This window comes from Melanaphis sacchari, unplaced genomic scaffold, assembly GCF_002803265.2.
Source record: "Melanaphis sacchari strain LSU unplaced genomic scaffold, SCAv2.0 Contig65_pilon_pilon, whole genome shotgun sequence".
Lineage (NCBI taxonomy): Eukaryota > Metazoa > Arthropoda > Insecta > Hemiptera > Aphididae > Melanaphis > Melanaphis sacchari.
This window is the reverse complement of record NW_020271469.1, coordinates 2,424,066-2,448,907: the sequence shown is the minus strand read 5'-3', so window position 1 is coordinate 2,448,907 and position 24,842 is coordinate 2,424,066. Positions and strand designations below refer to the sequence as shown.

Genomic DNA, 24,842 nt, shown 5'->3' with positions numbered 1-24,842 from the left:
TTTCGTACGTTTTTTCGTGTGCCCAGTTCATTGCCGCCGGTATTTTCTAGAACGGAGTCAGTAGGTTGTGGCCCTGCTCCAGGTGCATCGTATCGGTCGTACCTATCAGTCAGTACGATATAACACACGCGCAGTCTCGCGCTCACACTCTGCGGAGGACGACCGGCACGCGAATCGTATATAGTATAGTAATTCTCTTATCCCGAGACACTTAAATAAACGTGCCCGGCGTTGCATCGTGCATCGAAGTTCTAGTTTTCATCGCTATAACCTTAAAACCGGCATACACACACAATACTTTAATACTTAAAACTGTATACACACATCGGGACAGTGTAATGTGCAATTGTTGAAACTGTATACTTATATATACTCCAGCGAGCACAAACCGTATTCCGTAATCGACGAAAGAGTATAATCTATACCTTGCGATACGATGAAGAGTCTCGGATTTGCCGAGTACCTTGCCATTTGCTGGTGTCTGTGCCAATGCCTGATCTATCACGGTGAGCATAATATTATTTCTATTATCGTTATCGTTGTTGTTATATCGTAATTTTAAGCCACACAATATATTTTATTCTATACTTTAAAGGTTAGAAAAAAATCAAGTTCATTATGTATACAGGTATAGGCGTGAATTTACTAGTGCGAAGACTTTACGATGGTTATTTTACAATTTTAAGATAACAGAATATTTTCTTTTTCTTTTTTTTAATTTTTTTTTTCTTCTATCCAAAATATTCATCGAATTGTGTGTTAAAAATTAGTTGCATTGCATATCACGTACTACATATGCTGTAATATATCAATGTTTTATATGTTCATAATATGTTAACTACAAATGTTGGTATACAAAACAAAATAATAACTCATAACTTATGACTTATGATTTGTTGTATATTTTTCAACATTTTTAAAGTCCTTATTAATCAATTTCGATTATAAAAATGTGTATTTATTAAGTATTTAAATAGTTCATGATTTCATTACTCAACCGATCAATTAAAAATATATTTTGTAAAATTTGTTATTTGATTATAACACATAATATATTATTATTATTATTAGCTATTATATAAATAACGCATAAGTAAAAGCTTAAAATAGTTATGTTCACTGGGACAATCGGTATTAAAACTTATATTAATTTCACTAGATTATTTTTGTCAAATTAATAAAATTTGCGTCATATAAATAATATTTAAGTATATGCTGTACAAATAATAATTTATAATAATCAATTTAAGGTAATTTAAAAAATTATTTATTAATAATTATTTCTGTAACACTCTATGTTTATTATTTGTTATTTTTATAGGTAGCAAATGAAACTATAATAATAAAAATAATATATTATAAACTATAACTATTTTACAGTAAACACTATAGACATCTAATAAATACTTTTTTAATTATTGTATATTCTAAATTATATAAGCTTAAAGTCAAATTAATATATTATGTGATTATTGCAAATAGGTATTGAATTTCGTAAAATAACTTGATAATACATTATAAGATTAATTAATTTTTTGAAATCTTATTTACTAACATAATATTTAATTAAAAGGTCATAAACCTCATTTAAAAATGACATTAATAATTTCTTGGTACCTTATTTTTAAATTGCATACAAGATTTCTTTCGATAGCTGATTAATCAAACAACTTATATATCTTAGGGGAGTTAAGAAATCCAATATCGATACAGAAAATAATTTATTTTTTTTTTATTTTAAAGAAAAAAATTACACGTTTATCCAGTTCAACCAGATTTTTCAATCTAATAATATCTATCTACCAACATTGCAATTTTAAGAATTTAAAAATTGTATGTAAAAAACTTCGTCACTGTCCATCATAATTATGATTTATGCTTCATACACATACTTTTTGTTCATTCTAGAGAGGCCTCAGAGAGATGCAATATATATTTATTTATTTATTACTGACTTACTTAAGTAATAATAATATATCACGAAAAAAAAAAATTGAATTCAGAGTATATAACGTTTTTGAAAATGTATCACCATTGTCATTTTATAGTACAATTTTTCCGAGTACCTAAATAATTATAATAGATATTTGACATTTTCAAACGAGACTTAACGGTTAAAATACTGGTTGAACCGGAAAGTAGGTATGTAAATGTGTGTACAAACATACATATTATAGACAGTTACGTGTATTTAATAATTTCAAATATAACATTTTTCCTTAAAAATGGAAAAATATATATAACTTAAGTAACAAGAAAATCAAACTTTAAAATGTACCAAATATTTACCTTCAAGTAATTTAAATGCGACTATATCGATATATTAACAGATTTTTATCTCTACCTATAGAGCAAATTAATTGTACTCAGAATACTGTAATAACTATCTGATCCATTCAATAATTGTTTTCTTTTGTACCCCAAGCTGCGTTATTTGCTTTTTATTTAGTTGTAAGTAATACATTGTTAATATTTTAATTTAAATTTATCATTTCTTATTAATAATTTTATGTTATTTATTAACATTATATTTTCCATTAATCTATAAACTAAATGAATAAATACACATTTTTATTCACCAAAATTAACAACCAGTAATTTCATCACCTTATTCGTTATTGTAAGTTTTTTAATTTAATCTTCAATGCTCAGTATAGTCAGTATCATTAATATAATATTACTCTAGAGTCTAGGGTTTTAAGTAAAAAAAACACACACATACATATATGATACTGTAGTCATATCAAATTGCGATTATGTGAAAAAAATTTTGGATACAACTAACTACTAACACAAAATAAAATTGTAACGCAACATGTCTATCACAATATAATCATAATAATATTTTATATTTAATTATTTTGCGTTATCCCAAGTCCGATTTGTCACAAATGCACATTTATACCGTTGTCGCACAAAACGCTAATTTATAAAATTTATAATACTTCTACAATAGTACCTATTTTATGTTTTAAATTAATGATTTTTTAGATGTTATCTTATTTTTATTTCCCGTATAACTCTAACAAACGAGATCCGACAAGATACATATTATTATTATTATTATTATTATTATTATTACTATTATTATTATTATCATGTAGGCGGCCCATTGAAATGACAAAGCGTCATGAGGGACGCACGTTTATGTATCGTCTACGGATGTACTATATATTACATGTAGGTACCTATGTATAATGGGCGAAAGGTCGATGTCAGCGCTACACATAACTATCAGAGTAGTAGTATTATAAATACGCCTGCATATATACACGTAACAAGTTCATGTTATATAAACCATAGGCGAGCGGCGAAGGGAAATGAATATGGTGCACTAGTAGTAGAGACGCGTGGTGTTGGCGAGGAAAGAACCAAGGAGGAAAAGGAAGCTTCACAAGACACCAAATGGAATGCAACGGCGCATAATATGGCTAATAGGAAACTGGTTATTTATGGTTACACGACCGTTTGAAATGGTGGCTTACAAAACTAAATATGCTACAATATTTGCGTGAAACATAACTTGCGTGTCGTTCGATGACGGAAATTTAATCCTAAATTCCTTAATTACTTGTGGTGATTGATGATTTATGGATATCACTAGAATAAGCAGATAATATCGATATATTAGTAATCCTAAAATAAATAAAATAAAATTTAGGTTTTTGTTAAACACACAAATATTCTTTTACTTATTGTCGATCTATATGGAAATAACTTTTGATCGAAATCAACGAAATCCATGCGGAAAAAAATCAGGATGTTAAAAATTGTAATAATGATATTTTTACAAAAAAAAAAAAAAAAACAAGCTTAATAACAAAATTTAACGCTTATAAATGATATTTTTCTATTGCCATTATGTTAGAAAACTTTCTGATACTTGTCATTAATGCAATATCAATAATATCACGAAACTACGAAAAAATACAGATTATTCAAGAGATACAAAAAAACTAATTAATTAGTTTCAAAAAAATAAATAATTATAATTTAATTTTTTTTTTTCAGTTTAATAAAAAAATTTAAGGATGCCGTTGCAATTTTAAAGTTATGTCATTTACAATTTTGGTTCAAATAAATTTATTGTATAATGATGGTAACGATTCTATTCCGAAATATTACAGAAAAATAACGAAGATAAGAGACATTTTTTTTAAAGTTATATATATGTTATTCAGATACAAATATCGTAGACATATGTTAATATGATGTTAGCAAGGGTGCATTCAAGGAAGGCGAAGGAGTAGTCACTTCTTCATAACATTTTTACAAATATTTTTAATTTTTATGCTAGATTTTTTTTGTAAATGAACAGTTCCTAGTTTCTGGTTTCTGGTTTCTAATGCATACTATATTTACCTACTAATAATAAATAATATAGATATTTTGTTGTTTTAAAGCGTAGTGAAAATTGTTGTATTTAAATGGGATTTTACTCTGTCATTTATAATATTAAAGTAATTTAACCTACCATCAAATTTTAAGTAAAAATATTTTTTATTCATACTGTTTTTAAATATATATATATATATATATTATAATAAGCAATTTAAAACTATAATATTATGCAAAAATCGAGTTTAAAACTTTAGTTTTCAAACCACCCCCCTCCTTCCCATCCTATATGAACTGGTCTGGAAGCGCCACAAGATAACAGACGTGACAGTTGCAGTGTACAAGTCGTACCTATATAAATATATTATTAAACATCGACAAGAGACATACTATAGGTAATTCAGTATTTCAGTGCATCACGGGGCACGACACGCGTCGTTCGACTCGATCACGAACGTAATCGAATTCGTATGCGGGAACGGTATACATTATACGAGACACATCGAACGTGTACGTGTAAGACACGTAATATCAATAATAATACGTGTGTTCTCCTCGCACAAAGGTACACCAGAAAAAAAAAAATCAAGAATTATAATGACATTACCGGGCAACGAAGTCGCGAGAATTCGGACCACGAAACGCCAACGGTCGTCGAAACGGCTAAACCGCATTGCATTATTACTACAGTGCGGTCAGACGAGCAAGTGCGGGCGCTCGCGCACGCGTCCGGTGCGGATCTCGAAAAACCGATTTTTTTTTTTTTTTCCACACATCCGTTCCCGATGCCATATCCAATTTTCCACGACACGCCACACCGATTATTTATTATTTTTGTACACACAACAAGTACACGGCGATCGCCAATGGCCGCGCACAAAAACTGGTTCTCGGCCTTGTCATTATGATACATATTATAATGTAGTATATTATACGTATATTACAATATTGAACACATAGGTACCTTAGAAACGTACACGCCACGGACGATCACGACGAACGGACGACCGCCGACTCTGTACTCTGCAGGTGCGCTCGCCACCGCAGACTCTAAACAGTTTCTTCGATTTTTGTTCTTTTTGATTTTGTAATTTCCTTTGGTATTTCCGCGGTCGACCATTGCAGCAAAACCGACGACCTTGCATAACGTGCGCGATATCTATTATTGTTCTTATTATTATTATTATTATTATTATTATACAATAATGTCATGCATACTTCACTGCTGCAGCGATATCATTAAAACATACGCTACGAGTATCATCGGAACTCGATTGGTTCAGTGAACTTTCGGCCGTGTTCGTGTCGCCACTCACCACCGCGATAATAATAATAATAATAATAATAATAATAATAATAATATTATATAGTCGTCTCCGTCGCCTCCACCGAGAACCGCCATCACGCGATAATTGTTTTACGACTACCTCCGTTATGATCGTTTCGCGAACGAATATACCATCGTATATTCCAATACAGAATTTAATAGCTGCGCGTCAAATGCGGCAAAAACGCGTAAATACGTAATCGTTATTACACTTATTTGCGCGATATTATATTGAACCTCAAACGGATACCGTATACCCGGGTTGGGTTACCGTTATGTTATTATAATATTCCGATACCGCTGTCCCGTCGTAAACGTCCGACGCAAAAAAAAAAAAAAAGGAGTATATTATAATATACATCGTGTACATTGGATATCTACTCGCGTGTGGTCCGCAACAGACATTAGCTACTTACGTCTATAAACGTAATAATAACGGTGTCGCTGACCGTGGTATTCTACCAATTGTGTGTATTTTCGGTACATTTTGTGGAGTAAAATTTCAAACGTGGCCCCCGGACGCAACCCATAAATCATTTACAATTATTATAAATTCAGTTGCAAACTTCCGGATACGTCTTATAAATTATAATATCGTACCACTATATATCTAATCCGAATGTATTCAATTTAATAGGCATGGCTTTTTTTTTTTTTATGGACATTTGAAGTTGAATTTTATAGGTACCTTGAACGAAATTAAAAATTCAAACATCGATTAACGATTTTAGTTATTTTATTGCAATTTAAAAATATTATTCGTGTAGACTTTTACGTTTATTATTATATTTTATATACACAACGACATTTAAAAAATATTTAATACGTTTCCATGGTTCTATAGTTTTGGATTAATTTTATACTATTTTCTATTTATACAACATACATAATATGTATAACGTGTTTTACAGAAAAGTATTAACTCAAAAATTAATAACAATAATAAATGATATAAAAAATGTACACTATAATGATGATGAAATATTGATAATATAATAAATATTATGTTTTAAACGAAAATTAATTCAATATACCGTAACAGTAAAATAAATTCCTATAATAACAATATAAAATATACGTACCTAAGTTATAATATTCGTTCAAAATCGTTTTTCGAATGCAATGATTTACCATTGAACTCAAATTTAAAAACATACATTACAGTGGCTCACTCATCTACTAAACAACTTACTTTTCGCTTTTTTAATTTTGCATATTTAAAGTAGTAATACCTACTACGCAATCGGTCGATTATACTGTCGTGACCTCTCCGCCTCGTCGAAGCTAGGCTACACATATTTGCTCTTCTATGAAAACTGTTCACTTTAATTTGATAAATCGATCAAGTACATTGTCCTCATTTTTCGTACATTACATATAACTGTCTTTCATGGATTTAGCCATTGTACAATATGTGTAAGGAAGTTTTAGCAAATACAATTTTCTACACAACACCATGTGCAATGGCGAGTGTATCGTAAATATTTTCCGAATTGGTGTGGTTCAGTGGTTCAGTCACGACCAGGGTAAAATAATTTAAGGCGCAGTAGTTGACCGTTATTATAGCAGTTTCCGATGACGAGACAATTATTTTGCATATGGTCAAGTACAATAATGAAAGATTGAGGCATAATAAACGACATAGAAATAAACACTTCAATGCAATTTTTTTTTAACAAAGAATTATGTCTAGTTTAAGAAATTATACCCACCTATTGGTAGTTTTTGAGTATTTCAATTTAATTTTCTTTAGCCATATCACAAAACATTTACAGATATTTATCTCATTAATACTTAACTACTAGTATTTTTAATTTTATTGTTTCGTATTTTTATTGAACAATTTCAAAAATGTTGCAACAACCTGCAAACCTTATAGCTTTAACGTCAATTATATATACATGTTGGAAAGGATTATATAATTATTTTACACTTTAGACCTATTTTTAAACTATTAAACTAAACATAATTGGAGTGTCAAGAATTATGCCAAGACCATTAAAACTGTTTACTAACTTCTTATAATCCTTATGGTATATGTATAACTGTATATCTTCATAGACCTTATATGAAATATGTAAGTTATATCTTACATGGCTGTACTTATACACAACAATATTACACAGTAATGCGTATAATAATTCTACATTTCTACAACAATTATAAGTACATTATTATTTATCGATATATCAACATACTTTGAAATCAAAAAATTCGAAAAAAAAAATTTAACTTACAGCTACTTTCAATTTTGTATTTCATTCATAGTTCATTTCCACACAATACGCGCGCTCGTCATTCACAGGTTTTCCTTTTTCATCAACCTGTAAAACGATTCATTGAAGATGTTATAATCTAATATTATGTGTAAGATACACACGTTCGCACATCGTAACCGTATATTATTTGACTATATATTACCTATTATAATAATATACTATGCACCAACTCAACTAATAACCGTTTAATCGTCATCCATCGTTAAAGCATCGACGAAAATTAATAAAATTTAAAAAACGCAACGCTGTATGCATATTTCTAATCAAATTTTGAGTCAAAAACGTACCATGATGTCTAATTTACGTGCCGTATTTAATTGAATAAGTATATTCCTTCTTTATATATCTATAGGTAACAATAATTATTATTTTAGCGAGCAAACAACATTTATAAAGTTATAACACTATATACGTGTGACGTGTGTATACCAAAATAGTTATAGTCCTATAGATAATACATAAAATAGTATAACCGTAAAATGAATCGTTTTATGGATAAAAATAAAAATGATTTAAAAAATAATTAAATAAAACCACAAACCACGAAGCTCGCTCATAAATTAGACACTGCACAGTTTCAATCAGGAATCTGGCTGGAATTACTGTTATTTTATGTAGATTATAACTACTTTTTGTCAATATTATTTATATTCGATGCCGTAAGTTTCAGAATATATTTTTAATGCATATCGCTATTCTCTGGCGATAATGTTGACGAACTAGGCAGTTCGCTTTCTTAATTGGATTTTTGGTTTTATATCAATTTTTTAAGTAGACACGCCAATATAAAATCGACTTGTTTAAGAAGCCGTTTGTAATCATCTTTTGAAATTACATCATGGGTTATAGTGTTTAATAACGTAGTATAAATATTCTCGTTTACGTTCATCTCTGAAATAATCTGAAATACGATTAAGTGTAAATATCTATTCTGTTAACTGTAGTATTAACATTGGTTGGTTATCAATTTAAATGTGTATACTATAAACTTATTATCTAAGTTTATTTAATAGAAAATACTGGTACACTGTACTCGCCTTTTAATTTTTTTTTTTCTAAATCAAACAACAATATTATTATTTATTAATATTGATATTGTAATACGTATTTCAATTAATTTTCAGTTTTCAAAATAAAACTTTACCTTAATTTTACGCATACGTTTAAAATAGTAATAATTTTATCTATAGGTATCATAAAGTAAAATATCACTTCATTATGTGTATATATGTATAGAACATTTTATTAGATATGAAATGTCTAATGACCATTTCCATTAATACGTAACAAAAAATCATATAAGTACAACGGTATATTATATCTATAGTGATGAATGATGATAGGTATAGGTAGAGATCAAAGACAATGATGATTCTTTCAGACAAAAGGATCTAATATCACATAAAAAAAATATATACCTAATATAATATATAATATAATGCGAACACTGAAGAGTCTAAAACGACAGTTTAACTTCTTGTTCTTTGAATTACAGTAGTCATTAGAGATCATTATCATTATTATTATATTATTAATAGAAGCAGTAGCAGTAGTTTTGTAGCAGACACAATGGTTTGCAATGTCGGTGTTTCATAAATTTTATAATATTGCATCTTTCATTTTTTTTTTATCTTAAGTTTCTTGGAAAAATATTATTATTTTACACGATACTTATATTATTATGTGCATTGCAATTATGAAGTTACTCATCATAATGACAATACCTGCTATTAAAAAAAAAAAAAAATAGATTAGGTTACTGAACCAGATTAATATAGTATGTGATAAAAAACAAAAAAAAAAATCTAAATCTTCAACAGAATAATATATCATGTTATGTGTAATAAATTGTACGCTAAATAATTAAAAATGTTCACATGATTTTTTTTATATAAATTATTATATACTTTAATCATCTATGAATAAGAAAAATAGTATAATATATTATTTTAATATTCGATATTATGTGTCTGTTAATATGTATTCATTACTCATTGATAAAAAATAAAAATGAAACATTATCTAAAATTAACTTATTCAAGTATAGGTAAATAGTACTGTTAGTTATTGTTGTAAATTACACTGTTTTGAAAAAACAAGAAATGCATATATTTTTAAGCAACCTAAATTTTACGTTAAAATATTTTCCATTTAATGTTTATTTCATATGCATACTAGTATATTGCATATTATATATTCTTTACACTATATATCATACTTTTATAGGAATGTGTCAAATCGTTATCGCAATCATTAATATTAAGCAATAAGAAATTTAGTTATCTATAACATTAATAAATTTAAAAAATAAAATAAAAATGAGCATAAGAAAATAAGTTTACTTGCTAAACTTGTATAAATAATAAGAATAACTATATGTTTATAATATATATACCTAACCCAGTATATGATATGATATAATATATTATGTACACATACATAATATATACTAATATGTTTTGTCGTGGAAAATTAAATTAAAATTAAACAATAGAAAACTTAATGTAACATATAGTATTTACGCGCATGTACTTATTTACTTACATAATTCTTAAATACGTGATTCAATGAAAGTTGTTATTACACGTATACCTACTAGAATTCACGGTCGACGATCGACCGTCAACTTTGAGAAACGAAATCGTTTAAAAAAACGTCTAAACGTAGAATTTTTAATAAAACAATAGACGTCTATTATATATTATATATAGGTATCATATAGATTTGATGCTCATAACACAGAAAACACGAACGCGTAACATTATATGTTTGTCAGACTATGGTAAGCTATGTTAAGTTAAATATAAAAAAAAATAATTGATTAATTGGTGTACATAATATGTTTTAATTCCAATGTGAAAAGACAGTTGACCCGAATGCTTCTGAAGCGAATTATTAGTTAAAAAACAAATACACATAAATATCTTTATAGCCCGTTTATATTCTTATACTCATGTTGTATATTATATTATAACGCATATAGAATATACTACACCTATTAATTGCGTAATACAATACGTGTTAAATCTGTATGTACAAGTATATGATATATTAGATTGATATATCATATTAAACGACAAGGATCACTTATTCATATTTTTAGTGAGGCACTTATTAAAAAAGTTTCTGAAACCCATAACAATTGAATGCATAATTATTATGTTTATCCAAAAAAACTAAAGGCAAAATAAAAATTTCTTTTAATTTACCACCAAAAAAATAATTTAAAAAATAAATGTCCCGTCTTTGGGCCTTATAAATTTTATTCTCGAACCGCTCACCATTTGGTAACCCCCGATATACGTATAATAAATAATGAATAGCATTTATTCATAAAACAATAATTAATAAGTATAGAATATGCTTAGACTTAGTAGTTTCGCATAAATAAATCTTCTCTATTGGCCGATTGATTAATAACATCGGTTTTTATTTTATAAATACATATCTATGTTATAACGGTGAAAAAATATTGCAATCCAGAAATGTAAGAGCCACCGACTGGTTTCCGAAACATGTCCCCGCCCGGCACAATTATTTTATGTATTAAGTACAAGTACAGACTTATACTTACAATGAAATGGTATCTTACCATCTCACCCTTTAGTTACGTATAACATGTTTTACATCTTACAAATTTACAACTATATATACATTATACATAAAGTGCCGTTTCGTTTAACTATCTTTACATCACGTGTAACAACTGATATTTGGTGCTTGGTAGCATTAGTTAATGTGTGTAACTAAACGTATATTATTATTATATACCGTTAGAATGAAACGCCGGTACCCATATAACACGCATCCTAAAACAATATAATATTAAACATTATTATACATTTATTAAGTATATCTGCGTGTAGGATACGATATATTATAAATTTCATGCAATACAAACTTAGTACTTGGTACTATATATCTTTAACTATTATTAGTTGTCCTCGATAGTTAAATAGTTAAGACCAAACCGTAAAATACTAACGTCGTCGGTGTTGACGATGTTTTTAGCGGTTAAAAAAATAACAACCACAATACCGATAAGTCATTAAATTTATAATGGGATTGTACTACACGCGATCAGTATAATAACTATCTCCTCGTTAAAATCGTGTTAAATATTTTATTAAACTTTGAGACTTTGGGAGAAGTGGTTTCGAGAACTTAATAATTATTATATTATACGTGATGACGTGACGTGATCGAATAAGTAATATTAAAGTACGTACCTACCTGCACAATAAATAAGTACAGTTTTTTCTGTTTACTTTTAAAACCATTAAAAAAAATATACCAAGGATTTTAGAACGATAATGAAACGTTTAGTTTAAAAATAATAATTACAATACATCGGAATATTAAAAGGAGTATTGCATTTCTATATTTTACACGAGGCAATTATACGTGTTTTTCAAATATTTGTGTTTTATTTTGATATAATATAATAATTTACACTACCTAATACACTATAAAATATTATAATACTTACGAAAAATGTTAAAAACCAATTATACTCTAGCGGTTAGCAGTTATCATACGTTAGTGCTTTTCAAACTAGATATAAACTATAACAGGACACGCACGATTATATCGAATTTTATTTTTACGGAACGGATTTCCGGATTGAAATAGACGCAGTTCCCGTATACTTATGACTCCACACGATAAATGGATACACAAAAGTACCTAATATTATTATATCATATTTTAAGTGCGTAATTATAATGTACAATATTATCATTATTATTATTAACGGCGTGCGTGGATATGACGAGCGTAGAAAAAAAACTGTTAACAGTAAGACTAATTTAAATAAATTCGCGGTGTGCGTGTCTGAAGTGTGTGCACGCGTGTATGTGTGTTTATGTATTTTTTACGTTCTGGTCAGTAGGTCATCCACGACATCTGTAGCCGTCATGCGATGGTCACATTTCTATTTCTATTGTGATCGCGGTTATAACAAAGAACGAGGCTAGTGACCCTCTAGCAGACCTGGCTGGCCAGACGGCAATAGAAAGTAACGTGCGCGCGCGTATTCCACCGTAACCATGCGCCGCTGCAGTAAATAATATTATATATATATATATATATATATATATATATACATTATAATGATGACGTGGGTGAACCTGCACTCTGCAGCGATGGTAGCTCTGGTCGGCTAGTGATTTTCTGAACCTACGTGGTGCGTGTAGCATTCAAGGGATGAGGTTAGGTCTGTGGAGGAGTGGATTCTATCCCTCCCCCACCACACCCCCAACATATCTCATTCCGTTAACCATCATAGTTCTAAATAATCACGTCACTTAAAGTCGATTTTCCTAGTAAGTGTTTTTAAGTAGGTAAATCGCGTTGAATATTTTTCGACTCTGAAACGAGCGTTGCAGAAACGTAAAGTATACATAGAAATTTAACGGTGAACGTGTAAAGATTGAGTGCAATATGTAAAATACTGTGTTGTAACCTGTAAGTGATCAATGCAATAATACATTAAGTATAGTAGGTTTATTTTAATAGTTTTTTGTCTAAAAACATAGTGTTTATTATGCTACATGGCTACACCACCTAACGATATTAAAATAGTTTATATCAGCATATAGTTCATATTATTGAATGCAAATTTTGTAACCCACGGTAAAAGCTTCAGTATTAATGTATACAGATTGTAAATATTCTGTTTCACGATAGCAAAAAATAAAACACGTCATTCGGGTTGTAAACGCACATTGAACTTATTACCAGCAAAAATATTTTGCAAGCACGAGTCCCGCTGCACATTTATTTTACTCGTATTCGGGATACGCTATACATCGGTGGGGATGAAAAATGTTGAAATAAAATTGTAAACTGATATCCTCGAACAAAATATTTATCGTTAGCGCGCATCGCAGTAAAAGCTATTTCATATTATATTGCGGGCATAAAAGTAAAATATTAAATGCTACGTACTCGTTTGTAAGTTTAATATTATGTTGACTGATATAATATTATAGCTTTGTGAGGGTAAAGTATTTATGCGAACGCAATACACGTCATATTGAGTGTTTTCAGATGAAAACTCGTTTTACATACCGAGTTAGTGTGCGTAGTGTGTACATCAATATAACATGTACAAGTAATCTGGCTTAAAAGTAGATATAGAGCTTGTGCCCGATATTCACGCGAAACATCATCAGATTAAAATGAAATACTCATAATACATAATCCGAGTGCATGTCGACATGTCGTCGTGCACGGGGAATGTAAATATCCGTTTAGCGAAACAGCTGAGGATTAAAAACATTATTAGTTGACGGTTTTACTTACTGTGATTTTATTTCGAATTTTCAACGCGTGTCTTTCAATAGCTCCATTATACCTCACGATAAACCGTCATTGACTAAAAAAGAAAAAAAATTTTACATGTTTATTATATTGTGTAAATATCCCTATACACGATTTCTTCGTGTTGAAATTTATATTTTTTTTTTGTTTGGAAACCAATATTCTTTTTTTTCAATATAGTTTTTTACTTATTTTTAATTTCGTCGAAAAAATATCCAAGTAAAGAAATGCAGATTCAGAACATCAAACAGGAAAGAAAACAATGATGCGTATAGGATCATGGATTAGTTTCAAACTATGCAGTGTACAGTCTTATAATATTAAGGTTATAGAGTTTGTTTGTTAATTATTGCAAGAAATTTAAACCTAAACTTAATATAATGTGATATATAATTCAATTTACAGTTGAATAATGGCTAATATTAGACGAAATGTGAGTTCTTTGACTGCATTGGTAACAAAATTTGGAGCAACGCCTATAGAAATGCGTTAATTTAAACGGTGATAATGTAGAAAAATGACTTTATACATGTGCGAGTAGTACAATCTCTGGGAATTTTGTGAAAATAAATGCACTTTAAAATTATTAAATATGTTGTAACCATACTTTCCGGGCGACTCTCGTACTAATTCTTAAAAAATATATGTATTAACTTTTAAGTAAATACTATAAACAGTTTTACGTTACTTACTTTATTATTATTATTATTAATTTTTTTTAATATTTATCGAAAAATGAAGACTTGTACTAGTAAGTAGCATGTTATCCTAAAATCATAGTACAAGTACATATTAGTAAACCAGTAAAACACACTATGTTATATCATATTACTAATTACTATATATTATATAGGTAGGTTTTATATTTACACATACCGTAACACGCGTAAAACTATAATAAGTAATCAGGTAAATGTATTGTTTAATTTCTTGTTTGCAAAATTAATCACACAAACACGTATCAACTACAAAATCAAATTTTTATTCGGAAACATATATTATGTAGTATGTACATAACACATGCATTTACTATAAAATATTATCAAGTTTAGATGATAGGACAACCAAAAAATTGTAAATATATTTATCCACTATAATTCTTATGACTCTCATTTGAACTTCAAATTATTATAAGTATACGTTATCGGAATTTTAATAAAATTTTGTATAAAATATATGGAATTAAAATTTAAGCGAACTTCTGGAAATATGTATCAATGTATCATATTATACTAATATTAATATTATTCTGCATTTAAAGATCAAAACGCCTATATGTCATAAAGAGCGACAGGAATAGAATAGAATATGGTTTTTTCTATTTATTGTAATTTAGAAGTTTAAACTTGAGATTATTATTTTTTTTTTTTTTAAATACTCAAAATTAATGTCTTTGGAATTCATTTTATTATGGTGTGGGGGAAAGAAGGTAGATCGTGAAGTATTTAGACAAAATATAATCGTCTACTATTAGTAAATAGGTAATGATAATATATTATATGAGAGGAAACAACCTTAATCCGGCACTAAGTAAGACAAATGCTTATTCGGATCTAAAATAGGTTTCTACTGACTATTCATATATTACACACGAGTGACTAGAAACATAAAACCACAGGACTAGTGACTATACATAATGTATTATATACGTACATATCATCCAGCAGAATTATAATAATATATTATATACGAAAGGCATGGTGAAAAACAACAACCGAGATCAACGATCGTGATCGATCGGAAATCGTGGTCGTTTATGTATAACAATAATAATACATCCATATATTTATAAGCGCAACGGTGCAGTAAAGCAGGGGATTAATTGGCGTGACTGAGCATTTGTGTACGGTTATACGGAGTGATTCGTCTATCATTCTCGTTCCAATTTTTTAATTTAATAATGAATACTTATAGTGATAACATTTTTAAATTCTTGAGATATTTTGCACTATTTAAGAATGTGTCTTATGTGTACATTTTTTAAATTAAAATTCTCTTTAAACTGTAAATTTTATCATAAAAATATAGTTAATATATTTTTTTTTAATATTTAATATTACTAATTCAAAATTCAAACGAGTAATTTTTTAGTAATTAAAATGTTTATACAATTATACTACCTAAGCATAAAAGTGCTTAAAAATATAAAATATATATTGTAATGTCGGTTTTAATGTTGATTATGCTTGGATAATTTTTATAAATTATAAAATCCCAAAAATCAGATTTTGAATAATTCCGACATTGAAAGAAAAAGGGGGTAAGCATGCTTGGTGAGTCACTCTGTATGATATACTAACGACAAATGCGGCGTGTAATGAATAACGACACTGTTAATCATCACGGAGCACAGGAAGCGTGACATAAACCCTACAGACTAAAATATGATCCATACTATAATTTATAATACTAACCCAAAACACGACAACATATATTAGATACGCGAACCTATATCGACACGACGCGCAGAATATTAAATTATTATTATACTAGTATTTACCTACTCTCACACGTTCGCTCAACGTTGTCAGAAAATTTGATTAAATTTCTCCGGAAACGAACATTCGTAAATACACTGATACATACGCTGTGGCGAATTTGCGTGTTATAATTTGTGTACATAATAAACACATGCATGTTATGGAGGTCGAGAAGTGTTTAAAAATGCTATGCTGCGCCGATAATACCATACAGAGTTAGAACGTATAAAACGTTTTTTAATGTGTTTGACGGACTTTCTATGCAATAAAAATGATTACTTTAAATGCGATTAAATATTGACACAAACCGTTAGCAGTGCATAATTAATGAAGTGAACAAACAGTAAACATATCACGCATTATACGTACAATATATTATATCATAACGACATAACATTCACAACAATAATGTATTCGTACCGATCATAATACTTTTCTCAATTGTCTACGACGTAGAGCGGAAGCGGCGACACACGAAAGCATTTATTATCAATAAATAATAACGTTTTCAATTTTATTATGTCGAGACATGTAGAGAACTGTAGAAGTGTGTCACGTGTCATTAATTTTACATCCGATTATCATGTTATTGAAATCGGAATTAATTGTTAAGATTATATTATTATTTATTACACATACTTTTATATTATATCATATAAGTAGGTATTCGATATCCTACAGGTATCTAACATAACATGTTTATCTTCAGTGTTTCAGTATACTACCTAAATAGCTTGCAATTTTCATTTATCAATAGGCAAATTTTCCGATTAAGAATATAATACCGGACGAACTTCAATTGTCTTGTATACGTTTTATTTAGAATTCCTAATCTAGTGATAAGTATAATACATAGAAATCTGTGTATTATTGTTATTATTGTGCGTCATCATTAAAATCAATTATTTTTATTGCCACAGGCGCATCCGGAGCCAGGGATTCCGCGTGCCCAAGGATATGTCCTCAGGGGAGTTCTGAAGAACCGGTATGCGGTTCGGACGGTATAATCTATCCAAACGAGTGTGAGATGAAAAAGAAAACTTGCGGCAAAGGTGAAAATGACGTTAATCTATTGTTGTTGTTATCTACTGTTATTGTTACATATTATAATAATTATTATTTCTATTATTACGCTCGGCGATAATATACCATTATCGTCATTACTTATTATGTGTCCATTTAATCGATAATATCATAATCACACCGATCGCCCTCTTTTTTTCCCCTTTACTGCGTGTACACTGCAGGCATAGTCACAGCGGAGAGTTCAACGCAGTGTTTGCGGGCTTACGGATCGAATTGCGAACACCGTTGCGGCAAAGAACAGGACCCGGTGTGTGGTACCGACGGCCGAACGTACCTGAACAGATGTATGATGCAAGTGGAAATATGTAGGTTAGTACGCCGTATGATATAAATAAAATAACTTACAGCTGTCCGTGTACAACATTTCAGAGTACACAAACATACCTAGGGGATGAAAAATAATTAAAATATTAAAAACAATAAAATGTAAAAAACAATATAGTTAAAAATAACCCGACTAACCTAATATAAGTATTATATAATGTTACACACAATATGTACACAACCATGCACAAACGGGGTAGTCGACTGGTTTGATAAGCAAACGCAGAATACGTCATGGTAACTAAGAAAATAAACTTCACAGATACCTATTTACATCCTTTCAACAAATAGCATTTTTATCCTAAATGCCTATATTTACATATCTACACAAGGAAGTATTCTTAAAAAATATTATTCGATCTCAATAAAACGTCTCTAAACTACAGCCACGCCAGAAATATATTATTTATACGATTTTTATAATGATCATTATTTATACTTATACATTTTTAATTTATTAAACACTTATAATATTCAATTTATGTTTCTTCGAGACAATCGAAATACAATGTATATTATTAAATACATATCTAAAACACTCGATCTATCATTTATATTACGATGTAAATATTATTAATATTATTCACGTTTGTTTTGCGCAGGGTTGGCACGTCGATGTCGCACTTGGGACCGTGTAACAACATATCGGCCCATCGGGAAAACTGTCCGGTAAACTGTGAACAAGCGCCAATGGATGGACCAATTTGTGGATCCGACGGAAATGTTTACAGAAACACTTGTCAGATGAAACTGTTCACTTGCGGGTAAGAGCCTGGATACATTGCATAATATAAATTATGTAATAACATAATGATTTAATGATATATGTACGATCTATATTTACCGGAACAGGGTCATTCATCGTGTATGTTATTGATTATTATTAATTCATTTATTGGAATTTTGATTATTTAACTGCGATCGATAAAAACAATAAAACAAAATAGGTCGCTGCAGAATATTGTTACAGCGAATACTTCAAGTGCCTATATATTATATATTTGTCATTGAGTTCAACTTATTAAAAACGTTTAATTTTTCCAAAAACCGCGACTGAGATGAATATACTTGTACTATTGACATTTTAATGAACATAAGAGTATAATAATCATTTTTATGGTAGCCAAGGAGTGGTGAGGACGTCCAAGAAACATTGTCAGACGACCAGACACTGTCGGGAATCATGTTGGCGAGTGTCGAAGCCTACTTGCGGGTCAGACGGCAACATATACAGCAACGCGTGCCGGATGAAGTCCAAAAACTGTGGTAAGCACGTGTTCGAGGTGCCCATGGCGTTCTGCTTAAGCCAAGAACGTAATCGGGTCGGTTCAGCGAACGCGTGTCCAGTGAGTTGTGACAAAGAGAAAGACAGGCTGACATGCGGCTCCGATGGCAACGTATACCGTAGCGAGTGCGAAATGAAAATGCTCAACTGCGGGTGAGAACAGAATAAAACGAATAATGATTTAACCTGATCCGACAAAACTCCTTAAAATAGTTAATACTAAACCTAATTTATAGAGCAATTGTAAGTTTCTACACAAGGCCTAGTGGCGCAAATAGGGTGGTGCTTAGGGAGGAGGCTTGAGCCCCCGTCAATTTAACTCCCTACTTGCGCCTAGGCCCTAGTAGGTAAAATAATTATCTATGTAAGTTCCTATACCTAGTAATCATTTATTTATGATGATTGGAATATGTAGCATGGATTAGGTACCTATTAAAGGGGCGGGAATTCAAAATGTATTTTTGTAAAAATTTTCAAAATTGAGTTATGTTTCGATTCTCGTGAAAAAAGTTGATAAATCAATTGGCGTAACCAAAAAGATCAAAACGTATTGTTTCCCGATTAAATCCGCTTTTAAAAATGACTGATTAATCCAAAACGAACGTTTTCTATATGGTATTTAGACAATAAAAACGTACTATTTCCATTAAATTGGTACGTTTTGGATGATCGCAAATTTTTAAATGCAGAAAAATAGGTTTTTTTTCTTATTCAGCATAACTCATTATACATTAAATTGCTTCTTTTGAAAACCCAGTATTTTGACAAAAGTACATTTTTGGGTTCCCAATTTTTATTCATAATACTTTATTATTTATACTTATTAAATTAAATAACTATAAAAGGTAGAATTTTTCAAACTATTATTTTTATAATAAATTATGATATAATATCGTTTGTATTAAAATATAGTTAGTGTTATTAATATCTTGAAAAAAAATAAACAAACAAAATAAATTAATACGATTAGTGTGGAACTGAAATTAATAATTTGTAGTAATCCAAAGTTTTTTACCTGCTACTCTCGTGTACGAACTTACTTACTATTCCTCAACAATGTACGGAGTTAGGTTGGGTTAAGTTAAAATTTCGAGGATTTTCATATACTTAGGTAACTTAACATTTCCTGTTACCTATTTTTGTTTAACAGTCAACAGTCCAAGAAGAAGGTGACCAAGGTAGATTTGGAAAAGTGTAGGGCCAGAATCAACAAGTGCAACAAGGGTCAATGTCCAGATGAAGCGGACCCGATTTGTGGAAACGACGCTCAGACTTACAAAAATCAATGTCAATTGGACCAGGCCACTTGTTTGTATGTATTTTTATTACAATACATTATATAAAGAATACTTACACATTTTTGAATGTGGATTAAGTTTAGATGTGACTGTAATAATAGGAATTAAAGCGCTAAAAATGAAAGTTATAACTTCCGACAAAAAAAAACATCAGCATTTATTATTATATTATACACGTAGCAATTACGATTTTTAAATGGTCTAAATTTTGAATAAAAATCAAAAATATATTACAGTCAAGTTTAACAAATATAATATTAAAAAATATTATTGCTCAATATTTGTATAAATTTGAAATTAACGTTGATTCTAATGAAGTAGTGACACCTCGAAGAAAAGGATTCATTCTATACATTTTTTTTTTTATATTATCTAATATCTAACAATACGACGACAAATTATTCAAAATTTATTTTAACGTATCATAAATTATTATTTTTTTAAATATTACTATTGAATAATACAACACGATCTGACCTATGAATATTGTATGAATATTTTTACGTAGCATCCACATAGTAAAATCACTCATTTCATGAACTAAATATCCAGATTGTGAAATTCGATGAAAATACATTATGTGGATATCCATTTCATGAAATGGATAATACCTATTGTGTGCTTAGTGTAATTATTATAAAACAATTATTTTTGTTAATTACCTACCAATAAATTATATTATATTATATTTATTAAATTATATTTTAATTTATTTTTCATAAAAAAAAAAAAATAATATAATATTATTATAACATACGAATATAATTGTATATTATATTTTATAAATGATAGTGTTATTTATATAAAGTATAATTTATTATGAAATAATATCCTAATTATTTATTTTTTCACGACAATTGATTATGACATTGACACATTTACATAGCATGTTATTTTTAAAACATGCACTCTGACTTGACTGGCAAGGAGTATTTGCCTTGCATGAACAATATAAAAATCCTTGCCATCCTGAAATTTTTTAAATAATTTCTGGCACTGAAAATTCAAAATTTTTATCAACTTGATCATTAGTGACGAATTTAATTATTAATTTTTTCGAACATTTACTACTGAATCATACTTTAAGTAAACCATATTTTGTTCTAAGCTTATGCAATATTTTTTGTTCTTGTTTCGTAATCACACAAATATGTTTGATGGATCTATAAGTCCCCTATAAACTTTCGGTACTCCAAATAACAACGCATTTATTAATATAAAAATCGTCTGCTCTTTTTTTGTTTCCTAATTAAAAATAATTTTCAATTAAGATCTAAAAGAATATTTTTACCGTATTCTATTATCTACCTTTATAATTTTCATTGCAACTATATAATTTGATTTTTATTACTACGTTTACATTGAATTTATGTTTTCTTACTTAAATCACATAATTGGCAGATAATTTTATTATTTTCAGCAATCCCCAATAGGTTAATTTCCTTTATCTGTAATGTATTTTCGAAATCTTTTTTCGTTGTTAATTTTTTCAACAGATCAAATGGTAAATTTGATGTATTAATCCAATTTTTGGGTCATTTCCAAATAAAGCTTTTTATAGACTACGTCCAAATGTTCAATAAAATAAACTATTTTTTTTGGAATTACACACAAATTAATCCAATGTTCTATTTGACATCCAGATTAAACCTCTCAATACTTCTCTGACTTTGAGGGCGTCTAAGGCATATGTTATAATCAATCTACCTGCAAAAATGAATAATAAAGATATTATTTTATAATAATACTTCATAGGTTATACTATCATTTATAAAATATAATATACGTATGATGTATAAAAAATAAATTAAAATATATTATAAATTATAATATAATGTATTGGTAAATAACAAAAAACTTTGTTTAATAATAGTTACACGTTATTATTGTTACTAAAATTCGTCGCGCTGTGTCGTTTTAGGAGAGGAATCCAAATGGCACATTTGGGCAAGTGCTCGTCACTGCTGTCCACAGAAAAGTGCCCGCAGAGCTGTGAAAACGAACGCGAAGAACCGGTATGCGCGTCCGACGGCAACGTTTACAGGTTAGTTTCACGTTTAATTCGTGCCTTATGTCTTTAAGCTTCTAGTATTCTACCATTGATATTTAAATATATTATATTAAATTAAATAATCATTATTAATACCTACAAATTATATACCATGTTCCCCAAACTTAAAGACAAATGGCGCGAGAAACTAAATAAATATAATTGATCATTTTAACTTTTTTAAGCGTTGAATGAATTACGTAAATTTATGTCTACGAATTTCAGCTTATATATGTGTAAGATGAGGCAAGCAAACAAGACATTTTAAAATGACTATAAAAAATTAATAAAATTTATTCTTTTCAACTAAAAATAAATAAAATAGCATTAGGTACCTAAAAAGTTTTCATTTAATTTTTATAAATTATAAACGTAAGATGGCGTCCATTATGAAGTAAGCATTTTTGTCGAGGTATGAAATTCAAATAATATTTATGATATTTCACAGTATTTTTTGACCAATTTATGTCACCTTTCCTTATATTATTCTAACGGTTTAAAATTATTAAGTATATCTACTTGGTGTTGTTAAGTACCTATACTTTATCTATACTTTACTCTATAGACAAAAATCACAAGTCATTAAACCGAGCAAAAAGAAAGGAAAGAGTGGAATATCACTATTTTACAAGATAATGTGATTTTACAGAGAACTTTAGTTTGTTACGCAGTCCAACAATTCATAATAATTAAGCATTTAGTTATTTATCCGTAGTTATAAAGATAAATTTAACTAATTGATTATGCCTAGTACGTCAATATCAATTACAGGATTTTATACATACTTGAACAACTATTTTGATAAACAAGTATTCTTACAGTAACGAAATTAAATAATTTTTATTCTCTCCTCTATCAAATCAAAAAACTTAAAAATAAAATAAAAACTTAATCTTAATTATTGACTGTAGCTGTCCAATTACTGTGCAGTTAATATAAATGATCAATTTTTTTATTAAAGTAGGTATGAAGGTACTATCTATTTGACGCATTGAATAATTGAATGGATCATTTAACATTTTATAGTTCTCTCTACTATTTTTTACTCGAGTGTTAAATAAAAATTCGTGGCCGCTTCGACAAACATAGTAGAAGTTTAGAAATGGAAATGAATAATTTAATGTTTTTAATAGAGCACGAATTTAGCCCATAAAATAATAATAATCTACTTTTATCAGCCAATCACTAATACATTTTATCGACTTGATAATGATATTACAACACACTGTCTATAGGTCGGAGTGTGATTTGAAGATGAACACATGCGGACAAAAAGTTGTGGCCGTTCCGCCACACCACTGTCCGACAACAGCCTTGTGCCACCAACAATGTGACAAGACCAAAGAGTTTGTGTGCGGATCTGACAACAAGCTGTACAGGAACGAGTGCGAAATGAAACGCGAAAACTGTGGGTGAGTGCACGCTTTGGGCTAAGGCCGCTAAGAGAGTAGTTACACAATCAACATGTTTAAATCGTTATGGCGTTACCTAAATGACACGATGCGCCCACCGGTCCAACGTGCCACATCTATTTTTTATGGTCGGGTCGAACGTAACAAAGAGTTGGCAGAACTTAACACAAATATTTGGAAATTAGGAAAACAAATCAATCATATTTAGCTGAGTACCTTGGAATTACTTGGACTTCGCCGCGGACACCACGCGTTAAAAACATAAATCTTTGCAACGCTATACCTAAGTCCAGTTATCCAGAGTCCTGATGGTCGTTATATTTTCGCAGGAAACACGTATATGTAGTGCCCATGAAGAGGTGTCTGACCGGATTCCAGTTCAAAGGATGCCAGAGAGTGTGTCCGACCCTGTACGACCCGATATGCGGCACCGATCTGAAGACTTACAGCAACGACTGTTTCTTGGAAATGGAGAACTGCCGGTCCCGGTCGCTGGTCAGCAAACAGTATCATGGAGTTTGCGGACAGCCCACCGAAGAGCCCAAAAACTATTTGTACTGATCCTACATAATATTATTATTTATTATAGTATTATAGTATTATACTATTATTCACGATTACGCATACATAATTTATTAT

The 24,842-nt window shown here is 29.4% G+C and overlaps 1 protein-coding gene across 1 annotated transcript; it reads left to right on the top strand.

Moving 5' to 3' along the window:
* Positions 1–24,842, top strand: LOC112600509 (agrin). Its single transcript, XM_025347749.1, has 9 exons — positions 1–506; positions 17,669–17,800; positions 17,996–18,143; positions 18,761–18,922; positions 19,282–19,596; positions 20,594–20,755; positions 22,663–22,785; positions 24,027–24,203; positions 24,533–24,842. Exons 1-9 carry the CDS (start codon positions 437–439, stop codon positions 24,762–24,764), a joined length of 1,521 nt encoding a protein of 506 aa, XP_025203534.1. The 5' UTR covers positions 1–436; the 3' UTR covers positions 24,765–24,842.

Coding starts and splice junctions, on each gene's coding strand:
- LOC112600509 (XM_025347749.1), top strand. CDS start 437: ATGAAGAGTCTCGGATTTGCCGAGTACCTTGCCATTTGCTGGTGTCTG. Junction 507..17,668: donor CCAATGCCTGATCTATCACG/GTGAGCATAATA, acceptor TTATTGCCACAG/GCGCATCCGGAGCCAGGGAT. Junction 20,756..22,662: donor TTGGACCAGGCCACTTGTTT/GTATGTATTTTT, acceptor GTGTCGTTTTAG/GAGAGGAATCCAAATGGCAC.